The 27,894-nt window shown below is 40.5% G+C and overlaps 1 protein-coding gene across 2 annotated transcripts in view; it reads right to left on the bottom strand.

Annotated features, from left to right (window-relative positions):
• Positions 1–27,894, bottom strand: part of LOC124783743 (glutaminase liver isoform, mitochondrial-like) — a 125,091-nt gene that overhangs the window by 9,664 nt on the left and 87,533 nt on the right. For both annotated transcript variants that reach the window (XM_047254045.1, XM_047254046.1), the window contains 2 exons: positions 25,526–25,680; positions 10,413–10,553 (listed from right to left, as the gene is read on the bottom strand). In XM_047254045.1, coding sequence (XP_047110001.1) covers positions 10,413–10,553; positions 25,526–25,680 — 296 coding nt within the window. The remainder of the gene's footprint in view (positions 1–10,412; positions 10,554–25,525; positions 25,681–27,894) is intronic.

Here is a 27,894-nt window from a genome sequence, read left to right as displayed (position 1 = left end):
AATGCATGGTATAGAACTACTGCAACTCATGGTGGTGTGTCCATATATGGAAACAAAAATCTTAGTGTAAAGGAAATTGATTTAAAAAACTTTTGTACAGATGTGGATCTTGAACTAGCTGCATTAATGTTACCATTAATGTTACCAAACACAGAGCTCACTGTTATCTCTGTATATCATTCAATTGATAGTAACTTTGAAAACTTTATTGAACTCATGGATAACTGTTTATCTTACCTTACATGCCTTAAATCTAAACTCACATTGTGTGGTGACTTCAACATACACATAGGTAGTGGAAGTACTAAAGAGGGGTTCTCATGAATTTAATGAACAGCTATGGGTTGTTTGTAGCAAAGCAACTCCCAACAAGAGGTGTTGCATGTCTAGACACAGTTGTCACAACCTCAGTACTTGGGAATATAATATCAGTATAACTGAACCAATGATTGCAGACCACAGGAGCTTAGTATGGAGAGAAAAAGTAAATTGCAACCAATCACAAGGCACTCATGTTACACATTCAGTAAAAGGGTTATCAAAGAAGAAAGATTTAATGACTTTAAAGGAGCACTGTCTAGTGTAAACTGGCAACAGAAATTTGCAGAAACAGGGTCCAATGACTCATTTGAATGTCTGTTCCAAACCTTAAGAACAAAATTTGATGACATTTTCCCAGAAATCCCCAAGAAGAACCCTGCAAGCAAGTCACAAGGAAGGGAAAAAACCATTAAAGGGAAGATATGGTATACATCTGGGCTAAAGAAATTACAATGCATCACCAAAATATTCAGAGACCATATGAAAACAGCCATAGATCTTCCAACTAAAGACTTGCTTCACTGTAACTATTTAAGAGCCAAAAACATCTACAGAAAGGCAGTGGAGGATGCAAAAAAGAAACACAATGACAAGTTCATTAAAGAGGCCCATAATCCATGTAAAGCAGCATGGAATATGGTAAATGAGCACAGGAAGAAGCCTACTTCCATTTTAAATTCTGGTAGTCCTGATGTCTTCAACCAGTACATTGTTAGCATAGTGGAAATTACTTTAAATGAAATTCCAGTTTCAGGCTTAGATCCCACAGGCAATATAAAAAGTGTAAGCTGCACATTCAAAAACTAGGAGGAAATACACCTTGAGGACCTTGCAAAAATAGAGAGGTCCTATAAGTGTTCAGAGTGTCCAGATATCTATGGTATGCCCTACACAGTACTGAAGAAAATAATACCAGAGCTTGCTCAGCCACTAGCCACAGTAATTAACAACTGTTTATCTTTGGTATCTTCCCAGATTTCCTGAAGGTGGCACGGACAGTACCAGTCTACAAAAAATGCGGCCCATGCAAAGTGCCCAGCTTCAGACCTATTTCAATAATACTCATTCTTGCTAAAGATATAAAATTACTTTGAAAACATTAAACTCTTCCAGGACACACAGTATGGTTTTTGCAAGGGAGAGTCAACAGTTACAGCAGTACTGGACTTAATCACAAAGATAAGGGAGGGGTTTGAAGATAGAGAGAGTGTGACATTGACATTCTGCGACCTGAGCAAGGCATTTGATTGCATCTCACACAAGATACTGATTAATAAGCTCAAGTTTTATGGTATTGAAGATGCAGAAATGGGGAGCACAGGAAGCACTGAAGACAAATAGTATCAGTGCATGGAGCAACCTCCCAAGAGCAAAAATTGGAGTATGGTGTACCTCAGGGATCCGTCATGGGACCTATCCTGTTTCTTATATATGTCAATAATGTAAGTTGTACCTACGCCATTCTACAGTTTGCTGATGATACCACACTCTTTGCCAAAGGGAAAATGGCTGAACAAGCTCTGTTGGCAGCATATGTGCTCTTTGAAAGCATTAAAGAGTGGTTCATCAAAAATAAAATAAAAATGAATCAGGAAAAAACACAACACATGATATGCAGTCTCAGCAATGTCAGCTGCCAGGATAACATGGGGGCTGTCAAACTACTAGGCTTTATGACAGACGGCAAACTGACAATGAACAATCACACAAGCTGTCTCGTGTTATATACCTGCTAAAAAGACTAAAAGGTGTATTACCTGACTAGTACCTATTAAGAGTTTATTATGCACTCTTTCATAGACATATTAATTATGGTCTGCTGTTATGGCGACACACTGCAGGTTGTAAGGAGGTGTTAATGTCCAAAAAAAGCTCTCAGGATTATTACATCAAGTAAAAAACAGGAGCACTGCAAAACCTATATTTACCAGGTTAGGAATAATGACAGTATTCAGCCAAAATGTATTTCTATGCCTCAGCAGTGTAAAGGAAAACCAAGGTGATTTCAGCATGAGGAAATACATTCATAATCAGGACACCCACAACAAGAGGAACATTGAAGTACCAAGTTGTCGACTGACTGTAACGCAAGACAGTTTTCCAATGGTAGCCCTAAAAATGTTCAATACACTGGACCGAGAAGTGCCGTCTCTGCCACTAGGACTGTTCAAAAGGACAATTGCACAGGGCTTGAAAGAACACCCATTATATTCTGTTGGGGAATTTTTCAATATTGACCAAAGTGAATGGACAAAATAATATTGTCTTAATATGTTATATCTGCCCTTATTGTTAATACGTTTCTGTATTTTGTATAAAATTGTAACCAAATCTTACATATGTAATGCTGATGCAGTCTGTCCAGTCATGACTGGTAAATGATGCAGACCTAGTAATGAAGTTGTGGCGTCCATAGGTCACATCGACCATGTAAAGCATGATGTTTGAACTCTACCTGCTCTGACGAGCCGCCATGTTCATGTTCCAGTCAGCCTTTGTACCTTGTGCAGTGTACACGTGTATCTTTCTTTGTGCTGAAATATATGTATGTATAGACATTTATGGGAACAGTTTGTTGTGTATACTGTTATCCATATTCCCGTTTCCCATATTGGTGACCCTGAAGTAATGGACAGTGATTTGAGGTCTCCAACGAAATTAACCTCAAACTTTGCAGAAGTGGATGATTTCCAGAATTGTGTAACTATCGATCTCTCATGTTGTGTTCAAAGGGACCCAAATACGCACATGTGCTTTGATCCTCTACACGCCACAACGTGGTTATGGTAGTGCCACATGCAACGCCGCCATTCGTGGAAAACGTACATGCGGTCAACTGCTATCAAGCTATGCCAGTTTTACCTTCCTCACAATTTAATAACGTGCATTTTTATACATCAAATTTGCCAGGCTCAACCACCAGATCTGTCACCCAGTTTCTCGGCCATGTGGGTTCGACCACACCCGATGGCACTTCGCCATCCAGGAACGTTGTACCATGACAATGTGACCGCCAGCAGGTTTCACCAGTGATTTATGGTCCTACCACACAGGGTGTGTCTCCGATGTGCACAGAATACTCTCGCTGTTGCCACACCAAGTACTAACTCCCCCCCTCCCCCCTGCCGTCCCCCCCTCACTCATGGGAGGCCTCGATTCCGACCATACATCCGCTTGCTCCTTCCTCAGTACCATCTGCGCCTGCCACGTCGGCCTTCTGCATCATTTCTGAGGTGGATAATTTAAGTACTGTGCCGTTAACTTCTGGTCCAGTTTACAGGCCTACTTCACGTGCCGCTCACCCATTCGTTCCCATGGTACCAACCGTGCCTGCTGCGTCGTGCTTCCGTGACTCATCAAGGACATTGCAACTGGCTGTTGTTCGGGATATGTTTGCTAGTAACATGGCCACACCAGTAGTGCTGGGTTACTGCCACCACCAAAATACGAGTTTGTCAAGAAGACAATATTGGACCAACACGCCTGCTCACCACAGGAATTAATAATCAAAATCCTGTACGAGGAACACCTGGGAGACTGCACTCTGTCACAACTCTGGCGCCGCCTTCAGCTACTTGTGAGTGAAAACACAATGACGGATGTTACCTAGTGGGTGGTATGGTCTGTCAAGTTACCTACCAACCTGCAGATACACCTGCTATCGCACTCCTTCAAGTCTATAAGGTCTCGCCTTCAAATCACATATCAGCTGTATGCACTACTGCACAAAAACAACCAGCACACCTCTCACCACTGGTTGGCACTACACCGCCTGTTTACAGGCTGTCTGCGGGCAGAGGTACGGCTCGTTCCGTCTCCACGCCATCCACACTACTGGGCAGTACTCATTTGCTCTCTCCTCTTTCCAAACACTCAAGAATTGCACACGCACCATATGTCCCAGTTTACATTCCGGAATGGATCAACAAGGACAAACCTCCTCTGCTGTCACAATCACCACCACCGTCACATCCAGCTCATCCATACTGTTGGTACCACAAGATTTTCGGGGATGAGGCCAAGAAGTGTGGATTACTTTGCCAGCACCCAAACGCTGACTGCAGGATCTAAAAGATGCCGAGTCATGCGGGGAACTTCACAGACTTCCTCAAACATTGCACTCCGTCCACTCATCCTCTTGGCTGATCGTTCATTTATACGTGACCGACATTTCAACACGGGTTGTTTTCTTAGTCGACACAGGTGCTGACATGTCCATCACACCTACATCATTGCTTCCTCCCATTTTTTCACCAATGAAGTTGCTTCTACGTGCTGTCAACGAATCAACATTACAAACTGTCGGCTCTGCTAAAGTTATGGTGCATCTATCTCCTTCTCTACGTTTCCCGTGGGCTTTTTACATCGCTGACATTAACAAACCAATTCTCGGTATGGATTTTTTGTCCCATTACAAACTCTCCCCGAACATAGTCCAAGCTTCAGTGCTACACCACCGTTCTGACACTCAGATACCGTACTCAGGCACTTATGCTCGTCATTCTGTTTCCATCATTTCATGTGATTTGATTTGCGAGTGCCCCACCCTCGAAGACAAAATTGTGACCTGCGTCACTAATCTACTGTCAGAGTATGATGCAGCGCCGCAACTCTGTCAGCAAAATGATGAGTTGAAGTGACGCATTGCTCACAGTTTCGACGAGCTCACCGCAGCTCGTACCTTGCTGCTGCAACTGCAATCCACACTTCCTTCATCTGATTGACCTTCATCAGCAGATACCAGCACAGACACTCATCAGATTAGTTCAAAAACATTCACTGCATGTGACGATTTATGTTCAGTGATCTCTGCACTCACCACACACCCGTTACGTGTTAGCCATGTGTTTCAAACAGTGCTTCTAATGAAAGTCGCATGCGCGATGCGAACACGTCCACCTCGCAGGCAGCCGCCCCGCGTGTTGGTAAACATTCCCCCTCTCTTGTGCGCCAACCACATGATTCGGCAGCCATCACCGTTCCCTGCGCAATGCCAATGCCTCTCTCGCCCGTGCTGGTTACTCAAGGCAAAGCTAACAACAGACAGTCGCTGTGCACCCCGATCTGCTCCATGCTGTGCGTGCAGCTGACCTCTCCAAACAAGCGCATGCTGCGCTCATGTAATAGGCATGTGACTTTTGTGCTGCCTTTTCCCACTCGCGCTAATGGCTATGGCTCATTGCACCCCACTCATCCCGAAACTTCATGTCAGGACATTACTCAGCATTTTGTGCAGTTCTCAGTCTCTTTCATCACTGACAGAATGACACACAAGATAATTACCACTGCCAGCCCTCCTATTAGGCACAAGGTTAGACGCCTCAACCCCATTAAGTTGTGTGTGGCCCGGCAGCAAGTTAATGAACTTTTGGAGGCAGGGATTCTACACCATCAGACAGCAATTGGTCTTCACCGATTCACCTTGTCACCAAACACGATGGTTCTTTTCGAATGTGTGGTGATTACAGATGCTTAAATGCTCCTACCATCATGGACAATTACCCAGTGCCAAACATAAACAATTTCACCCATATGTTATTGTGCGCCGCAATATTCAGTGTGATTGACTGTAAACATGCCTATCACCAGATTCCTGTAGCGACAGAAGACTTTCCAAAGACTGCTATCATCATGTCACTTAGTTTGTTCCAATACAACTTCATGCCATTCGGCTTAAAGGATGCGGCACAAACGTGGCAACATTTCATTGACTCGATCTTATGACAGTTCGAGTTCTGCTTCACATACCTGGATGACATCCTCATTTTCAGCAAGTCGAGTGAGGGCCACGAAGATCATTTATCCCAAGTCCTCCAGACCTTGAACTCCAACAGTGTTGAGGTCAACAAAGATAAATTCCAATTGCGCCAGTCTTCTGTGACATTTTTGGGTTACACCCTCTCCGAAGATGGAATACAGCCTCCCAAATCCTGTGTGCAGGCTATCACATCATTGACACCCCTGGCTATGTACAAAGAACTCCGGTGTTTCCTGGGTACTATAAATTAATACCACTGACATCTACCTTCTGCCACCGCTGTGCAGGCTCCGCTGACAGACTCACTGTTCGGCAAACAGACTTTGGGTCTTAAGCCAGTCCTTTGGACTGAACCTATGCTATAGGCCTTGAGGGCTCTAAAGATAGTGTTAACTCACGCCGTCGTACTCGCCCAACCCGATCCGTCTGCCGAGTTGTTCATCACTACGAACACCAGCGACATTGCGGTCGAGGCAGTATTACAGCAACGCCAAGGCGACGTGATTTCACACCTTCATTTCTTCTCTAAAAAACTGTTTACAGCACAGAAAAAATATTCTGCTTTTGATAGAGAACTTCTGGTGGTCTATGAAGCCATCACTTTTGCCCTGACAGCGAGGGCCATTCTTCCTTCAGCCTTACTGACCGCAAATCATTGGTGGACGCCTTCTGCAACCCTCCCGAGGACCCAATCCCTCGGTGTTTCCCCCACTTCGACCTGGTCTCTCAGTTTACTATGGACGTACGCTACATCAAAGGCACAGAAAACATCCCTGCTGATTTCTTTTTGCAGATCAATACTGTCTCACACATCGTTGATTTATCCGACCCTGCTGCTCTCCAGGCCTCTGACGAGCAATCTCAAGCTCTTCTCACAGATCCCCAGACATAGCTTGTGTTTACCAAAGCCAAGTTCCCTCACATTTTGGATGAAGTAGGGTGCAACTCTTCTACCGGCACTCTGCGGCCATTGCTCCCTCCCCTCCCACGTTGTGCCAACAAGCCTTCGATACCTTGCAAAACCTCGGCTACCTTGGCGTCCGCGCCACCACATGCCTCATCACCGAGTGTTTTGTATGGAAAAATGTTAAGCAGGACTGTCAAACCTGGGCACGCAGCTGCATTTCCTGCCAATCCAACAAAATTGGACACCACACATTCCCCCCCCCCCCCCCCCCCCCCCTGCAAGTTTGACATTCCACAAGGACTTTTTGTCATGTACATATAGACCTTATCGGCCCTCTTCCACCGTCAGAGGGCCACAGATATATCCTCTTATCCTCTCCACAATCGACCGCATGTCTCATTGGGTGGAAGCTGTTCCTTTACCCAACATCACAGCAGAATCTGAACTGTGGCCAAGGGTTTCGTCTCATCATGGATCGCTAGGTTCGGTTGCCCGTCCACCATCACCACTGATCAGGGTCGACAGTTCGGGTCTGCACTTTTCACAATTCTATGTTACCTTTGTGGTATTAAAAAAATTCATACAACAGCCTACCAACTGCAAAGCAACGGTTTAGTGGGACGATGGCACCACACCCTTAAAACAGCACTCAAGTGCCATGACTGCCTCTGGTCTGAGGCACTTCCTTGGGTATTACTCAGTCTCTGTTCGACCTTTAAACCTGACTTACTGGGAATCATTTCCGAATTCGTTTTTGGTGAGAACCCTGTTCTACATGGGGAACTTATCCTGCCTCAAGCACCCGAGGATTTCCCCACCTCCCCAGACTTTATTAGTAGAATACGCACCCACTTTAGACACATACGGCTACACCCGCCTGTCAGTCATTCCTCGCCGGATACTTACGTGCCAACCTCACTCAACACCTGCTCCCACGCTATGCTCAGGGATGATTCCATTAGACAACCCCTGCAATCCTCGTACCTCAGCCCCTTTGAAGTACTCTGGAGGGGCAAGACGACATTCAACATTATGGTTAAAGATTGTCTGCAGACCGTTCCGCAACACAGGCTCAAGCCTCCTTTCGTGGACTCTGATGCAACCTCTGCCATCCCAATCGGACCATCTGGATGAATTTTCCATTACCAAGCTCGATAATGAGTTAGCTCATCCCATGTTAGAGTCTTCTCCTTCTGGTGATTCGTCACCACAGTTCGTGGGTTTCCCAAGCATGTCATCGTCAACCCGATGCGCAGGTTTTGATGATGTTTCATCTACTGGAGAGACTTGCTCCCCGACTTTCAACTTGTGCTGCAGTGTACCATCTAAGCATGTCGACAACGTGTCGATTGTTGCTTTTGACGACCGTGTGCTCGTGCTCCATACATACACTGCAGACTCAGCACTCAACGAGGAACTAGATGTCGAGATAGTGTGTAACCTGTCTCTCCCCCAAGAGTGTGATCCATCAAGAGTTCATGTGTTCATCTCCACAGACGGCTTGATCTGCATTAGGGGCAGGCACACTCATACGCCGCACCCCTCCCCACACCTCTACTCCTGGGCTAGCTGACGCCTGTCACCGCATCTTCACATGCCGCCCTGACAGAGATGGAGCTTTCAGTCGTGCGCCTGCCGCCTTGCATTACTCATCCTGATGCCGACGCCCAAGCGACCTCCCAGGCCGTACTCCGTACTGCGTGGTGGGGGGTGGGGTGGGATGGGGGGTGGGGGAGTGGGGTGGGGTGGGGTGGGGTGGGGGGCTATCTGTGTGTCATTGATAGGTCACATAGACCATGTAATGCATGATCTTTGAACTCTAACTGCTCTGATGAGCCACCATGTTAATGTTCCAGTCAGCCTTTGTACCTTGTACAGTGTACATGTGTATCTTCCTTTGTGGTGAAATACAGGGCTATTACAAATGATTGAAGCGATTTCATAAATTCACTGTAGCTCCATTCATTGACATATGGTCACGACACGCTACAGATACGTAGAAAAACTTATAAAGTTTTGTTCGGCTGAAGCCGCACTTCAGGTTTCTGCCGTCAGAGCGCTCGAGAGCACAGTGAGACAAAATGGCGACAGGAGCCGAGAAATCGTATGTCGTGTTTGAAATGCACTCACATCAGTCAGTCGTAACAGTGCAACGACACTTCAGGACGAAGTTCAACAAAGATCCACCAACTGCTAACTGCATTCGGCGATGGTATGCGCAGTTTAAAGCTTCTGGATGCCTCTGTAAGGGGAAATCAACGGGTCGGCCTGCAGTGAGCGAAGAAACGGTTGAACGCGTGCTGGCAAGTTTCACGCATAGTGATGTGAAAGATTCACTGTTTAAACCTCCTCTACCAAGAAACGTGCCAGAACTACGAGCTCGCATCAACAATGCTTTCGAACTCATTGATGGGGACATGCTGCGCCGAGTGTGGGAGGAACTTGATTATCGGCTTGATGTCTGCCAAATCACTAAAGGGGCACATATCGAACATTTGTGAATGCCTAAAAAAACTTTTTGAGTTTTGGTATGTGTGTGCAAAGCATTGTGAAAATATGTCAAATAATAAAGTTATTGTAGAGCTGTGAAATCGCTTCAATCATTTGTAATAACCCTGTATATGTATGTATAGACATTTATGGGAACAGTTTGTTATGTATACAGTTATCCATATTCCCGTTTCCCATAAAGTAATAAATAAAGTTGTCCTAATTATTTCTGGTACAGATAACCTTCAAACCTAACAAAAGAAGTTAAAAGAGCAAGTTTGGAATTTGACCTGAAAATCAGTTATAATATGACTAAAATACTACATTAAAACATATTAAAAGTAAGTTCAAATTAACAATGAAGTCATAGAACCAGTTGAACAGTTTTGTATTTGTATTAGTTGAAGACAGTGACTGGATGGACGAAGAAAGAAATAAAATGAAGAGCAAAAATGGTCTGAAGTTGTTTTGGCAGACTAAATACAGTTTTCAAAACCAAACTTCTGATGTGATTAAAAAGGAAGTTTTATAATCAGTGTGTATCAATCTTGACTGATGACAGTTAAATATTGACTGTTTATACAATAATGCAAAAACTATTAGATTGAGGGCTGTTTGGTACGTAACAGCAAGATGCATACTGGAGATGACTAGCTGTAAGAGAAAAATGAACAAACAAATCATAAAACTGAGTTGCATGGAAGATGTAATTATGACTACAATGAACAGAAAACAAAGGTGAATAGGGACATGTAGTCAGGTGCGTGGATGGTTGGTGGGCCAGAGAAGTTCTCTGCTGGGTTTGAAGAGGCAAGAAAATATTGAGGCAGTGATCTGGAGGAAGATAGGTAGGTAACATTAGAGGAAATTTAGGAACATGATGTCTGCAATGCACTGAAAAGTTGACACCATGGAAATGATAATGGACAAACTTGCCTGTCTTTTGGATCATGTGGCACTCCACAATGCTCCAACAGGAAAACCACACAATCTAGGTGGCCCTCTGCACATGCAAGATGTAGAGCTGTTCTGCCATCATAATCTGATAATGTCATATCCATGCCAGATAAACGGTGCCTGTTAAAGAAAACAAATATAAGATAAATATTTCAAATTACACAAGAAATATTGGTTATGATATATGATAAAAGTTAGTTCTGTTATCAAATAACAAATATATTAAGAACTTTATTATCACTAAATGACTTTAAAATATTCCACATCAGTTTTTCATGTTCTACAAATTATTATCAGTTTTAATGTTGTGATGTTTCCTAAATCTGTATTCACAATAGTCTGGATCATAGACAACAAGTTGTATATACGACATGCATACCAAATCGAAGTATGGCATGTCAAAGAAATTTCTCTGCAACAAAAAACTTCCTTCTTTCTTTTGTTAAGAGCTTCTACATCTTTAGATTAGACACTGTCACTATAACAATGACTGTCATCCTGATACAAGTATTCAAAAAGACTGTATTCAGCACTGAAACACCCATCGTTCGTCAAAGTAATACTGTGTTAATAGTGGAAGTATCTCCATATTTCTTCTACTGCAATCATTAGCACTCTTGCACATAACATTACAACACAGGCCAATAAGCAGTACACACTAATATTACAATCAAGTGCTCCTTTCTGTAATTAAGGATGACCTGATTATGATGCTTGTAAACCTTGCAAGTATCAAGACAAAATTAAAATGACAGCTTTTATTATGATTTTTCAGGCCTTGATTTTCTTATGTATATATTGTCCATCAGAGAGTATTATTCATCAGCCATGGTCATAGGAGAAACATCTTTCAATCATTAAAAATGATGGTGTATTACTGTGACACACTGGAACTAACTTTCTCCTTCTTTATGTATGTGAAGTCACTAGTGTTTCTCACCCATGTGCAAATGACATTTTATCTTTGTTACAGACTGTACATTAACTGTAATTTCATATTTATTTGAATAAGCATTGTTGTGGGTGGCTGCTACTGATGAGGCATAGCTCGTGGTTTCCTTACTGTGAAAAGTTGTGACATTAACCAATTGGAGTTATGGTGTCAGGGCTCTCTAAGAAGTTTATAGACTGCAGCACACTTCCATTTGATAATCACTTACTAAATAACACCAAATGCTAACTCCAAGATAAGATCTATAGGTAGGATATTAAGCTGCCATTATAACAGTACCCCACATTTTATCTCAGGAACTCATGCTAAAAATTACAGATTTTGGAGAGATCTTTAATGTAGTGTACATTAACTTCACTGCATGCTTAATATTTTCTATGTTTGCAGTACCAAACTTGTATGCAAGGGTTGCGTGTTTATCCATTACTTGTCATATATGCCACATCTAATATGTGTATTATTTTATGTCTGACAAAGCCAAACAGCTGTTTTTATGATTGTCAATTTTAATTATGACTAAGCGTATTGGGAGCACATCATGATCATAATGTAAAATGTAATAACATTACGTCTGCACAGTTGCTGCTTAAGAATTTAATATTAAATGTTAATTAATGACTCTTCAAAGCATAACAGAGATATACAAAGACAGGGATTTGATAGCGGAGGTCAGCCACTCTATTGATTTCCCTCTGTTGTAAGCAGCAGCATGTAAAAATCTTGTGGAGGCTGGTAGGACACTTGTAGGCTGAACAGCCCCCCAAAGCCTTTGCTGCATGGAGCCAACCAGCATCACAGGGCATAACCTTAAGACTAGCTACTGCGTGTTCAAAAAGTATCATTCAGTATCAACAGGTCCAAAAACATTGACTGTCATTATTTAAATCCACATGAGAAATATTCAGGAGGATTCGTAATAGTTTAAATTTTGTAACCCATTACTGAGAAAAATTTTTTAATATATCTTTTGGGGAACTCCTTCTCAGAGCCTTTAACTAAGAACTGCACTTGCACCTGACATAAAGTTAGTTTTTATGCCATTTATATATGCATTGCTGGCCTTTAAAATTGCAACACCATGAAAGTAGCTTACAACAAACATCAAATTGGCATAAAATGTACTACACAAATGGATATGCAAATGACTAGCATTTCAGTGCACACAGATGACATTGCCTTCAAGACTTCCTGCAACATCTGAATTTGGAGCACCAGATTATCAAATTCATTATGGAGATAGAAGAAAACAACCAACTTCCATTTCCGGATGTGCTTCTCAAGTGAAGACCAGATGGTGCTCTAGGACACAGTGTCTACCGTAAATCAATACATGCAGATTTGTACTTCTACATCTTCAGCTGTCAAGCCCATTTAAAAAGAGAAAATGTCCTAAGCATACTAGTCCACAGAGCAGGCAAAATCTTGGACCACGACGGTCTGGCAGTCGAACTGTAGCACCTGCAGGCCATGTTTTATACAAATGAATACAGCAACCACCAGATACAACTCACCTTAAGACTGAAGAAGCCAAGACCACAGCCTGCTGAGGATGAAGAGAATCCTGTTGCATTGGTGGTTATCCCTTATATCAGAAACACATCAGCAAAAATTGGAAGAGTGCCCCAGAAACATTACATCAAGAGCATGTACTGCCCACCAGCGAAGATGAAGGCCTTGTTGGGACCAGTCAAAGATGACCTAGGACTCCAGGCACTGCTGCATCCTTACCACTGCAGAAAAATGTATGTAGGCCAGACAATCCATATAGTGCAGGAGAGATGCACTGAGCATAGATACCACACAGACAATGAACAGCTGACAAAGCCCACTATGGCAGAGCACTACATCTCCCATGGTAATGCCATGAATTACAACATGGTAATGTCACAAATTACAATGGCATCAAGTTGTTGTAACAATACAACATTCTGGGATTGTATTCTAATACAGGTTGCAGAAAATGGACTACATGACAGGTTAATAAATAAAGACAGTGGCTTTCAATTAAACAAGGCCTAGGACACTGCCTTGAGTGTGGTCTATGTGGAAACCTGCTCCCATTGTGGCACTTGAAGAAGACAAGCATTTATTGTCACCTTTCTGGCAGAGAGCTGTGACTGGCGCCAGCTGCAGTGCAACTAAATACCCTGACTGAGCTCTGATGTCATGCTTCCCCCACCACCACACCAGGTCCACACCCAAAACTGGCCAACTGTAGGCCGTGGCAGATGGGGCTGGGAGAGTACAGAAAGGCAGCACTCAGCAAAGATTAAACAGTCGTCAGGAACTTCTGAAGATGTCAAGAAGTCAGCCTGCCAAAATATCATCCCTCCTGGATGACTCCATCTGACTGAATATCAAAGAAATATTAAAATTTTTCCTATGCCAGAAAAACCTAAAATAACCCAAGTTACAAGACAATTAACATTAAAATTCAGGAGTAGCTACATGTTTCATTGCAGATTTTGCACACATGTTTGTTTGATTCCGACCTTTACCATTATACTTCAGTTGACCTAGTTTTTATGCACCAGATAACATGCTTCACTAAATGATTAAGTCATTAATTAATAATTTTGCATAGTTTACTGTAGTTTTCAATATGACACATGTACCTGTAAATGTAGTGATGCATAAAATGATTTCATGAACTTTTCTGATTTCCTAGATCACCAGATATTTCATAAACAAAATTACTGTTAATACTTGCAGTCCATCCTGAATGGGTAAATCTAACCTAGTCAGTCTTCAAATGATTATGCCCAAAACAGTCAGTCCCAGTCGAGTGAGTAAATGAGCAACACCTATGTCAAAAGGTTATGGGAAATGCTAGCACTCATGCAATACCTCTATAAGATTTTGAGAAACTGCAGCTAGTGTGAGTAGTGCTTAAAGTTGATTTTGGCATTTTGTTTTCTATCTCTACTATGTTGATGATTTATCATTTTGACAGTCATACTACTAAGTTCACATTTAACATTTCTGTGAAAACTGTTGTATGGTGTATATATGACCAACATGTGAGGGTGGATTATCAGGTTTTTTAATCAAGCAGTGATTGTGTTGAGTATTTTGAACCAATGATGTTTTTTTTATTTTGGACTGGTATTATGTTATGTACTTGATGTTCAGTCATTTCGGTAACTGTTTGCATGCACTGCTTATACATGGTAGTCAGAAACAGTTTGAAAAGCTCATAAGGGTGTTGTAGGACATGTTCTGCTGAGAAATATTTGTTTTGAGAAAAAAAAATTCAATACATTTGACCATTTCTGAGTTAATTAGCATTGATGTTAGTCAATCAGATACACAAATTCAAGTGGCCTAACAGGTAGAACTAATGTCAATTTTTCTCAAAGTATAAATGACGGTGTTGGAGACTGCTTAGCTTTTGATTCAGGCTCAATCCTTTCTACTTTCCCATGTCTAATTTTTGCATCTCTCTCTTGTTTGGTTTAGGAAACCAAATGAAAAAGAAGTTTGGTGATACTATCTCTAGCAGGTAGCCTTAATTTGCATGTGCAACAACCTGATGGGCAAACTTCAATGCTAATTAACCCAGAAATTGTACAGCATATTGAATTTTTTTGTTGACATTTATGTATCGGCACAACCTACCCTGTGACACCCTTCTGAGATTTTAACACTGTTTCTGACCTTCCTTTATAACTTGCAACTACTGTAGTCTGCAAATATTGTGTATGATAAAGACCGTAACTTTAGACAGTGATGGCATACGGGGTGCTATCCAAATTTTTGGGACTGGTGCTGCCATCTATTGAAAACCTTACCTCTGGTCACAAACACCCTTGAAGTAGTTCCCATCCGCATGTATACACCAGTCCCGGTGCTTCTGCCCCTGGTCAAATGTTTTCTGGAAGTCCTGTTCTTTTAGGATGTTTATTACCACCAGCGATGCTTCTTGAATCCTCTGTAGAGTGTTGAACCAACGGCCTTTCAACTTGAGTTTCAGTTTTGGGAATAGTGTGAAGTCAGAAGGTGCCAAATCTGGCGAGTATGGTGGGTGGAGTACAACCACCATGTTTTTTGCCAGAAAGGTCCTGGTGAACAAGGACGTGTGACAGGGCGCGTTGTCGTGACATGATGCAGCAGCTAGTTCCCTTGATGCCAAAGTTTGGGCTGTCGTCGCCGCACTTTTTCATGGAGCCATCACAAAACGTCACAGCAGTAAGCGGAATTCACTGCTTGGATGGGTGGGATGAATTCTTTGGGCACAATTCCCTTGGTATCAAAGGAAGCGATGACCATGTTCTTCACTTTGCTCTTAACCTGTCTCGCTTTTTTGGGTCTTGGAGAGCCTGGGCTCTTCCACTGGGATGATTGTTGTTTTGTCTCTGGGTCATAACCATAAATCCAGCTCTTTTCACCGGTGAATTTGATACACATGTGCTGTTCTGTTCGTGGATTCATCGTAAAATCGCCACACACCAAACACAGTGTATTACGGAAATCACTGTGGACACATAACATGTCCTCCCAGCTGAATGCCTCTTCGCACACTGACTCGTCAGATATGCAGCTCTTGCCAGCTAGTGGTGCAAAGATCAACTTCTCCTACTTTCCAGATGGCAGCCAGTCCCAAAAATTTTGGATTCCACCTCGTATGTCACGGTGATTCCATGTTGTAGGAGAGGGCACATGTTGCTGAAGGACTGGCATGCCACTAATTGTCAGCCACTACAATTGATCACATCTTGCACAGAGTTGAAGCAAAATAGAAAATGGACATTTATCTGTCATCCAAACTCAGTTCAACTTTAGGCCCAACTGGGTTAGAGTCATCATTGCTGCCAGAGGTGTCAGCTTTGTATGCTAAATTTTGCTCCCTGTAGTCTAAGCAAATGATTAATTTAACCATGTATGCTTTGTACTATACTGTACATACAAAATCAGCAGAATTTTGTTATTTTCTATCCTTCCTGGTGTTCTGCACTTTTAATTTTCTGCTGTGCCTTTTGCTTTGTTTAAACTACTTTGAGTTTCTGCTTGACTTTCACAAGCTAGTAACAAGTGCTGAACTCTTCTTTAGGCATTGTAAGTCAGCTGATTGGAGTAGAAGGTATGTCTTACAGCTACATCCACACTCTGTCACCCACTGAAAAGTGCATAGTAAAGGGTACCTCCCATTGTACTATGTATTATCATTTCTTCCCTTTCCATTTTTTAATGCAGTGTGGGAAGAATGACAGCTTAAATGCCTCAGTGCATGCTGTAATTGTCTAACCTTGTCTTTGTAATCCCTATGGAAGTTATATGTTTGGGGTAAATGTAGTCTTAGATTCTCCAGTCAACACTTATTTTTTAAACTTAGGCTTCGACAGGATAGTTGGAGTCTACCTTCAAGTTTTGGCCAGTTTAGATTGGTAAGCATTTCCATGACAATCTTGAGTAGGTCAAACAAATCTGTGACCATTTGTCCTGCCCTTTTATGTATGCATTTAACATCCCTTGTTAGTCCTATTTGGTACAGGTCTCTTGCATTAAAGCAATATTTTAAAATGTGTCATACAAGTGATTTGTAAGCAATTTCCTTTGCAAGTGGATTCCATTTTCTCAGTGTCCAATAGAAAATTATAATTCATTTCACAGCGCAATTCTACGTAATCAGTATGGTTTCAGGAAATACTACAGCACAACTCATGTTATCAATCAATTGTTCACAAAAGTTAGCAGATGCCTTTATAACAGAATGTGTGTGTCTGGTATCATTTTTGAGCATAAAAAAAACTTTTGATACTTTAGACTGTGGCCTACCTCTCTATAAATTGATAATCTATGGTTTTCAAGGAAAAAGCTGGATGTCATTGTGTTTAGGGAACAAAGCAAAGAGTACTTACACACAATAGTGGCAAGAAATTCCTCTCTGACTGGAAACATATACAACTACATGTACCATAAAGCTCAATATAACAGCCACTACTCTTTTTGTATTATAAATGACATGCCATACCAGAGTCACTCTGGCACCATGCTCTATGTAGATACTCTGCTGGCCATCCAAAATGCAGCAGCAAGAAGGACTGGAGATATTACAGCCAAATTGATTTGGAAGATAACACACTGAAGGTGATTGAAAATACAGCCCAATTTGAGCTGAGGAAGACGATGAAATCAGTGTAGAGTGCTGCAACCACTGCTGGCTATAACCACTACTACATGTCTTGGCATTGAATCAAAGAGGCTTTGAATGTGTTGTTGGGGTATAGCTGTCCATGCTGCTTCCACTTTATGCCAAAGTAGATCTGATGTAGCAGTGGATGGCATATCCCATGCCAGTCACAGACCAGATGTTTTTGATTGGTAATAGATCAGGAGAACAGTGAGGCCAAGCGGGCAATGTAATCTGGTGGATGATAAAGAAGTCTTGAAAATTGCATGTCACATGTGGTCACACATTATCCTGTTGCAGTCCGCAGCTCGTGGTCTCGCGGTCGCATTCTCGCTTCCCGAGCACAGGGTCCCAGGTTCGATTCCCGGCGGGGTCAGGGATTTTCATCTACCTCGAGATGACTGGGTGTTTGTGTTGTCATCATCATTTCATCATCATCATGAAAGTGGTGAGATTGGGCTGAGCAAAGGTTCAGAATTTGCACGGGCACTGATAACCGTGCAGAGCTTCACAAACTGAACATCATCATCATCATTATCATTTTCCTGTTGCAATATGGCTGTCGAAAAGCTCTGAAGGTATGGGAGGACAACAGGCTCCAACACTTCAGAGGTACAATGCTGGCTGGTTTGTGTACCAGCAAGGCATAATAAAGGGGGGTGAGTGTGGAATCCCATACCACCCTAAACCATAATACTCAAAGCAGGACCAGTGTGGTGACACATAAGGCAATAGTTCAAAAGTCTCTCTCTTAGACTCTAATCCGACCATCAACATTCATTGAGATTCATTCGTAAAAGCAATGTTGTTCCATTCAATTGTCTAAGTCTGTCATTCACCACACCATTGATGGAGTAAATACCTGTGGTGTTGACTCAGTGGTAAACAGAGAAAAGTAACACAGATCTAAAAAATACTTAAGTTGACCAGGAAAAATGCCTCAAAAGTAAATTCTGTCACAGTATAGAAGATTTCTGAACTGATGGTCAATATCTTTGTAGTTCAGTCCATGTGTGCACAGACATGTTGCACTGGCACTACCTACCTACGTCCAGCAAGATCTCTGCCTCGCATATTTCATTATTGTTTGAGTTAGACAATATGCACTGCATTATTGTTTGAATGACACAGCTGTCAGTTGCTATGCCACAAGTGCAAGAAGTGATGTTATCTCTTAAACATAAAGTAAATGTTATTGATTCATTAATAAATGAAGAAATTGGTCTTAAGTTAGTTGATAAGGATTGTGTAGGTATTTCTATGATAAGCAATATTAAGGTAGAATACTGATTCAATTTTGAAATACACCAGCAGACTTGATAGTGAAGACTAGATAAACATTGAAAATTGATGAAGAAACCAAGAAAATGAATATCTGTAAGAAGTTTTGTATTGTTGGTTTTTAGATCAACTGAGTAGCTGATAGCTAATCCTTGGCTGTGTGAGAAGGCATTACAGTAAAAAAAAAAAAAAAAAAAAAAAAAAATGCTGGTGATGTATCATATGTGGCAAGTAATGGATGGTTGTGTAGATTTAAATCTCGTTATGAAATTCGTGAATTGGAAATACAAAGTGAAAAAAATGTCAGCTGATATAAATGCAGCAAAACCTTTGTAAATGCAGCAAATCCTTTGAAAGCCAGTTTTACAAAAGAACTGGACAAAAATAACTGACTTGGACTTTGTTTACAAAGCAGCTGAAACCAGATTAAATTGAAAATAATTACCGGAAAAATCTTTTGCATCTCAGTGAAAGAGTTCAGCTCCAGGACATAAAAGTAGAAAAGAGTAAATAACAATGTTAGTTTGTGCAAATGCCACCAGGACCCTTAAAATGTCTATGCTCCTCATCGAAAAATCCAAAAACCCCAGGTGCTTCAAAAATAACAGAGTTCCCTTCACTTATAAAAACCATGAAATGGCATGGATAAACACTGAAATATTCATTGACTGGCAAGACAACACTTTTATCCCTGAAGTAAAAATATAAAATAAAACGAAAACTCAGAAAAAAGGTAAAAAAGGAAACTTCCTACATTTACTAGATTAATATGTCAACCCATCCTTCAGCTGTACTAAAAGAGGCATTCAAAAAGAAACAAGCTGGAAGCATAATTACAGAAACCAGTATCTGTATGTTAGAAGTATTGACCCTGACTGTTGAGACACTTGTCCCACTGTGACACAAGGCAATGAATGCCTGCCTCATAAAATTCCCAGAGCTGTGATGTTAACCAGTTCCGCACATATAGCTGGACGTCGTGGTCCGAGGTGAATCATTTGTCCCTCTCAGTCTTTTTAAGGGGACCAAAAATGGCACAATCACAGGAAGAGGGATCTGGACTGTATGGAGGGTGGCTGAGTACCTCCCATTTGAATTTCTGTAGGAGCGCCCCAACTATGTTGGCCGAATGAGGCTTTGCATTATCGTGGAGCAGAATGACCCCATGGGCGAGATTGTCTGGTCGTTTTGGTTTGATCACTCGGCGAAGGGAGGTCAAGGTAATTGTGAGTAACACTGAGCATTCACTGCTGTCCCATGCTGCAGGAAGTGAATCAGAAGGGGGCCATCTTGGTCAAAGAAGAACATCAGCATAACCTTTCCTGCACTCGTGTGGATGGCCGTGGCTTTTTTCAGTGGTGGTGACCCTAGATGCTTCCACTGGAGACTTTGTTGTTTTGATTCTGGTTCGAAGTGATGATACCTTGACTCATCACCAACAACCACTCATGCCAGGAATGCATTCCCTTCCTGAGCATAGCGCTGCAGATGAGCAAGACAGTGGGCCATTCGCCATGCTTCCTAGTGTGGTTGAAGACTGTGGGCCACCCACTGGGCACACACTTTGCACATGTGCAGTCGCTCCTTCATAATGTTGTGAACACTTCCAATGCTCAATCTGACCATGGCTTTCACTATCACTCAGCTGTCCTGGGTTATGAGTGCATCCACCAGCTGGACGATGTCATTGGTAATGTAGTGTGGTGCTCCAGACCACGCATCATCAGCTAACAACACCCGTCCTTCCCTGAAGCACTTGAGCCACACCTTGACCCTTGCAAAGAGAAATGCATTGTTCACCATACACTTATCACATTCGTTGCTGAATGTCCGTTCCTCCTACTCCTTCTGCTGCCAGAAAACAAACAACACCTCTTTGCTCTTCTTTTGACGCCTCCATGTCACTGTTTTCAATGCGACTGGCAGCGTTGGACGACTGATCCATGCTGCTGCTAGCTCTGTATAGTCATTTGACATGCATGCGTGCCCTCTAGCTGTGAACTTCCACGCTCTGGTTGGAACCACACCTTGTTACACATGCTACAATATTACCCTCCTGTCACTGGTTTGCACATTCCAGACTCCGGCTCATTTCTTTTGAACACCCCTTATATTAGAGAGTAAATGAATGTTTACAGCAAAATTTTTGCTTCCTAATGTGACATCTTTGCTATATCCAATGGCTCAAAATGTTACTGAAATATTAAAATGACTTTATGAAAAACAACTGTTATGTAGATTGTTAACTGTTGATGAAGATAATGTAGAAGTCGTTTCACCATTTCTCCAGCAAAAGAATTTAAAGGGGCGCTGTACATTGTTGTAGATGCATGGATATGATTGAGATGAAGACTTTGAAAAGAATACTGAATGAAACAAGCTTGCAAAAATTCAATAACTGATACAGATCATTAAATTTTGGAGGATATAAGTAAACTAATGATAAATTTACAAATGCGCCAGGAATGTGATGCTGATGATACGGAAGATTGGCTCACTTGTGACAATAATGATCAAGTTTTTCAGATTGTGCTGGATGAAGAAATTGTTAAAAGCATATCACATGCAAATGAACAGCAGGATATGTGAGAAGATGAAACAGAAGAAAATATAGACACAAAAAATGATGCAGGAACATTTCATGCAGAAGCATTTTGAGCCCTGGAAGCAGCTTTCAAATGGTTTGAAAAACAACCAGTGTGTACAATGAGTTTACTACAATTATAACAAATTCATGATGCAGCTGCAATGAAGATAAAACATTGTTTACATCAAATGACACTTACCAAATATTTAAACAAAATTAAACTATAGTGAGTGTCCTATATGACTTTTGTTGGGTATTTCATGATTAACATTGCAGTATGTTAATAATTTTAAGAAAATATCTATGCACGTATGGAAACCTCTTAATAAACATTGATTTTTGTTGAGTTTAGTTTAATAAACATTTAACACTACGTATTAATCCTAGAAAGATAACCATATGACAACATACCTACAAAATAGCCATACAGAGGCGACATAAGTTATCTTTCTAGAGTTAAACAAACAATGGAAGTTGCAGATTGGAATATCAACAATACACGGAAAAAGAAAGGCTGCTACTCACTGTAAAGATGAAATGTTGAGTTGCAAACTGGCACAACAAAAAGACTATTACACATTTAGCTTTTGCCCAAAGCTGTCTTCAGGAAAGGAAACATACGCACTACACACATTCATTCACACAAACAAGCACACCTCATGTACACATGGCTGCTACCTCCAGCAGCTTGGATGAGAATGCATTCTGAGCTGCTGGAGATGGCTGTCAAGTGTGGAGGTGTGTTTGCTTGTGTGAATGAATGTGTGTGTGTTTCCTTTCCTGAAGCAGGCTTTGGCAAAGAATATGTAACAGTCTTTTCTTTGTGCCTGTCTATAACTCAACGTGTCACCTTTATGGTGAGTAGCAACCTATCTTTCTTCTTTCTAGAGTTAATGTACAAAAATCGCTTCCTCACACGTTCAATTATTCAGATTTTTTATTACGCAGATGACTTACGACAATAATTAGTCCAGATAATCAAGTACATATTGTAACTTAACATTACATTTGTTGGTCTGTTTGTAATATTACAATTGACAAGTCACCTATGTCACAATGTGTGATTCTATGATGAAGGTGACATAACAACAAAGACTTGATTTGGTGTGTACAGTTGGTTTTGCTGTGAATATTGTTACAGGGTTAAGAACTATAGTGTAAGGAGGTCCAGCTAAAGGTATCAGATGCACTAGGTAGCATTGTTTTCCTTTTAGAGTATAAATTAAGTAGCCCATATATGGGAGCTAATTAACAGTTTCTACTCCATCATTGCACAACAGACACAGCAAAGAGGACAAAAGAAGCATCCTAGCTGTGACCAGGTGAGCGTTCCACATCAAAATAATTTTACAAGTACCTTTATCAAATATAGATCTTAAGTTGAGAAATAATTTTTCTGAGATTACATCGGTAGCACAATTTGAAAGGAAGTAAATCACAGACTGTGAGAAAACTGGAAAAGATGAGGACCAAAGCACATGAAATGTGATGTCACAACAGGATGCTGAAAATTGAAGGGGACTGATAAAATAATAATGAGAAGTTTCTTTACACAACTAGGGAAGAAAGAAATACATGGAAACTACTAACAAGAGCAATGGATGGGACGAAAAGTCATGTGTTAAGACATAGTAGAATAACTTCTATTGTACTAGAGAGGAGCCACTGAGGGCAAAAACAGTAGGAGAAGACAGAGACCAGGATATCTAGTTGAAATCTTCAGTCTGAAGAGCCGTTTGATGCAGCTCTTCATGCTAGTCATTTCTGCTCAAATATCCTCATCTATGCATAGTTACTGAAACCTTCAGCCATTTAGTGTGGTCAGTCCTTGGTCACTCACTACAATTTTTAATTGCACTATTCTCAGTTACAAAATTAATTATCACTTGAAGCCTCTAGATGTGACAATAAATAATTGATCATTTTGACTGTAAGAGGTACTGCAAGAAGAAGAAACTGGCTCACAAGGGGGAATCATGTCCAGTTACTTAAAAAAAAAAGGTTTTTGTGATATTGTGTGATATGGGGAACATTTTTTCTCATTTTTTAAATGGGATAATTTAACTTCTGCATACCATGATGGCCACTGCAATTGCTTCTGCACACTAGATCACCTGGATAGTTTCAAATTGTTGGTATATTTAATGAAAGAGAATACTGTAGAACAAATCCATTTCTTTCAAATTCTGCAGTCATTAGGAGATAAAGTTTAACATAGAAGATGTGACATCTGTCTGATAAGTATTTGCTGGTGGACTTATAATGTACAGAAGTGTGTAGGTGGCTGTTTTATAGCCTGGATTCAAAATAAAGAAAAATGCAACAAGACTGAAAAGGAGATAATGTAAATTAATTGCAAATAAAGATCTGAGCTACTCTGGTAAGTTAATATGAAGTTCAGCTTGATTCTAAGACCAAAGAGATGTTGTATATGAATCTGAACTAAATTAAGGCTGCCAGTGAGATTCCAAGGTGGCTCATGGAGAGCCAAAGGTTAACTCATTGAAGATTGGAGGATGACACAGAATTTTTAAAAAGTTTTAAATTACGAAAGTTTTAAAAGCTAAATTTTCATCAGAAAATGAGTTACAACATTTCCAGAAACATTTTTATGGTAGAATTTTGGAAACTCTTCAAGGTCATATGTACTATGTCTGTACAATTTGTAAAGGCTATAAATTCAGTCATTACTTTCACTTTCATTCTTGAACAGAACTAAAAGAATGCTTAATGTGGGATAAAAAGTACCATCTACAACTTATAATGCTTTTTAGCATGTAGATGTAAAGGTGGAAGAGATTTGCATTGAAAGGAACCATTACTATTTGTGATTTTTATAAAATTCTTTGTACACAACCTGTCTGAAAATATATCCTTATTTTGAGACCCTCACAAAATATACAGTGTCAGCATTGTGATAATGATCTGAGATTAAAACCAACTGTGACATAAAGATGTATTTATGGACAGCCTCTGCACCATGAACTTAAAAAAGTATTTATTGACTAAAAATGTAGGCTTCCACAGCCCTTGTGACAATCAATAAAATTTTTCTTTGTTTGTGAGCACGTTATCAATATGTAAAACTACCAACATTTCGGTCACTGCTGCAAGTGATCTTCTTCAGGGTGTTTTTGTTTACTGTTTGTTTTCTCACTCAGCAGAAACATCCTGAAGAAGGTCACTTGCAACAGTGATCAAAAGTCAGTAGTTTTACATATTGAAAATGTGGTCACAAACCCAGAAAAATTTTATTGACTATTTATAGACTTTTGAAAACTGCATAATAAAAATGTTTGGCATTTGTTAACTGTTGCTGACTCCTTTCTTGCATCTTATGTGTCTCCAGATGCAAGGTATGGCATGTCTGTGGCTTTGATCCAGGGGCTTGCACATCCTAGGATTTATTTTTCATTTTAGCTGCCATCTCCTTCTTCTTTCTCCATCCTTGTCCTACCTAACTTTGTGTTGTGTCTCTAATGATCTTGTTGTTAGCAATATATTAAACTCTAATCTTCCTTTCTTCCTCTCTCATGTGCTGTTGCACTGTCATGGAAGTTTTAATGTGAGTGGAAAGTACGAACAACTTAATGCTTGATATTTTACAGTTCACTTATTTGAGGGTATTGTTACAATTATTACGGAAAAAGTATATTAGAAGAAAGTTAAAATCTGACAACTGTTTTGTTTAGCATGCTTTGTTTGATCTATTACACACTGCAGATAAACAACATTCTTACCAGTATTCCAGAACGATGTCCTTTTATTAAGTTTTACTGTTTTTTTATTTGGTGCTTCTTAAAACACGAAAAAATACTAAAAAGGCAACCAGTTACCTATAGCAGACTGAAATGCATAGAAAAATGTAATAGAAAAAGTTAACACTAGCTTTTGAGCTCTTGTTCTTTTTTTAGTAAGATTTCATGATACACATTCAAAAACACACACACACCCAAATGTACACACCTGTGTTTGTGTGAGCAAACGCAAGATCAAGAGCTTGAAAGCTAGTGTTAAGTGTTTTGTATTACATATTTCTGTGTGCCTTGCGTAGTCCTCTATAGGTAAGTGGTTGCTTTTCCCTTATTTTATATATTTTTCCGTGCAGAATTTTCCATTATTGTAATACAACAATAACTAACCTTCTCATAGCAGTTACATCACCACTGGCTGCAGAGAACAAAAGGTTGACAATGCTCAGGCCTTTTGTTTCATACTTGTGCCTTCGTGGATCTTTCTTGTTTGTTGCGTGTTTTAAGTTGTCATATCGATGGAAATTAAATTCTTCCACAAGCAGCTGTAAAATTCAAATATAGGCATTTGAAATGAAGTTACAAGCTCAACTGAAATAACTGAATATAAATATGAGAAATAATATGATATTCTTTGTATGACAACTAAATGTGCAGATTCAAAAACAGATTAGTGTTAAAATATAGCAAACACCACAATTTCTGTGTAGCAACTATTGGATATAAAACAAACTGTAAAATTTCTTATAAAAATATCTCTTCATGTTATACAGAAGCTTAATAATGTACTATTAGAGACTACATCTATATCTATACTCTGCAACACTGTGAGGTGCATGACAAAGGGTACGTCCCATTGTACCAGTTATTAGTGTCCCACTCACATATGGAGTGTGGGAAGAATGATTGTTTGAATCAGCAATTATTCTAATTTTATCTCCATGGTCCCTATGTGAGTGATACATACAGGGTATCCCCAGAGTCATCATTTAAAGCTGGTTCTTGAAACTTTGTTAATAGACTTTCTCAGAATAGTTTACATCCATCTTGTTCAAGAGTCTTTCAGTTCTTTCAGTATCTCTCTGGCACTCTCACATGGATTTAACAAACCTGTGACCATTTGTGCTGCTCTTCTCTGTTTATGTTCAATATCCCCTGTTGGTCCTATCTGGTATGGGTTCCACACACTTGAGGAATATTCTAGTGTGGGATGCACAAGTGATTTGTAAGCAGTCTCTTTTGTGGACTGATTGCACTTCCCCAGAATTCTACCAATAAACCAAAGTCTACCACCTGCTTTACCCACAACTGAACTTATGTGATCATTCCATTTCAAATCCCTACAAAGTGTTACACCCAGGTATTTGTAAGAGTCTGTCAATTCCAACAGTAACTCATTGATATTATAGTCATAGGATAGTCAGTCATCGGACAGTCAGTGATAACTCTTCAACCATTGTCACACACACAAAAATTTATTTACTACTTTAGTCTTGAAATATATTTAATGAACTTAACACAAAAATATACTTTTCCAAAATAAAAATCCATTTGAGGAAGACAGCTGTAAAGTTAGAAGATATAATGGCTAGTCGGGATTTGTCTCCAGGAGGTTCAATTCAAAGTACTTGCAAAACAAACACTTAAAATCAGAAAAAACGAAACTGATATTTGACATCCCACTGTCTCTGAAGCCCTATCATTTATCTTTCTCTGTTCCCCCAGTAATCCTCACAGTAGTCATGTCCCATTCAAAGTGGGATGTGAGTGGTCTGCTCCTCATTTTTTACTTCTTCTAACCTATCCCTGTTCCCTCCCTGGGAAAGGAACACACAAGTTCCAAAGAGCTACTTTCAGTTTTATCTACTTTTAATTGTTTCTTTTGGTAAGTAAAGGGAATTTTGCATCCTGAAAGTAAGAAACGACCAGCCATTCCTTTCCTTGTAATTTTTAAAACAACATACTTTTCAGTTTATTTAAATGTTCCCAGGACTGCAGTTTGGCAGGTAGAATGTGTTGACATGTTGCATCAGGTGGAGTGGGTAGAGGGAGCAGAAAGTGGGGTTAGGGAAGTATAGCTGTCAGTTCAGAGAGAGAGCAAGTTTTTGAGATAGGAATGCAGGAGGGAGAGAGTGCACGTGATGGTATATGAATGTGACACACACACTGGACTCAGTGAGTTTGTACAGTGTGTGGGGGTCATGCCATGGAGGTGTGGGTTGAGATAGGGCGACAGGACAGAGGAATGGTTGTCTGTTGGATAGAGGGTACAAGTGCTGTGGATTGGTGAAGACTGAGGCTATGACAATTATAGAAATGAAGGATGTGTTGCACGGGTAACTCCTAACTGCATAGCTCAGATAAGCTGGTGCTCAGGGATAGGATCCAGATAGCACAGGTTGTGTAGCAGCCATTGAACTTGAGCATGTTGTGCTCAGCAGCATGTTCCACCACTGGGTGGTCAAATTTGTTCTTGACCACATAAAATGCTGTGCAGTAGAAGTTGCATATGACATGGCTGGTTTCGCAGGTAGTCCTACTCAGATAAGAAAGGATAAGCCCATGACAAGACTAGAGTACGATGTGCTGAGTGGGTGAATCAGGCAGGTCTTGTGCTTGGGTGGGGTGGATCAGGATGTTTGTAGTCTATTTATTTTGAAATATTACTCTGTTTCTCCCTGGAATGACACTTTTGTAACTGATTTGACTTATAGTCTTCTGTTTATTTCTTTGAATTTTGTAAATTTCATAATCCAGTT

Source organism: Schistocerca piceifrons, chromosome 1 (assembly GCF_021461385.2).
Source record: "Schistocerca piceifrons isolate TAMUIC-IGC-003096 chromosome 1, iqSchPice1.1, whole genome shotgun sequence".
In the NCBI taxonomy this organism is placed as follows: domain Eukaryota; kingdom Metazoa; phylum Arthropoda; class Insecta; order Orthoptera; family Acrididae; genus Schistocerca; species Schistocerca piceifrons.
This window is presented reverse-complemented; position numbering and strand designations above follow the sequence as displayed.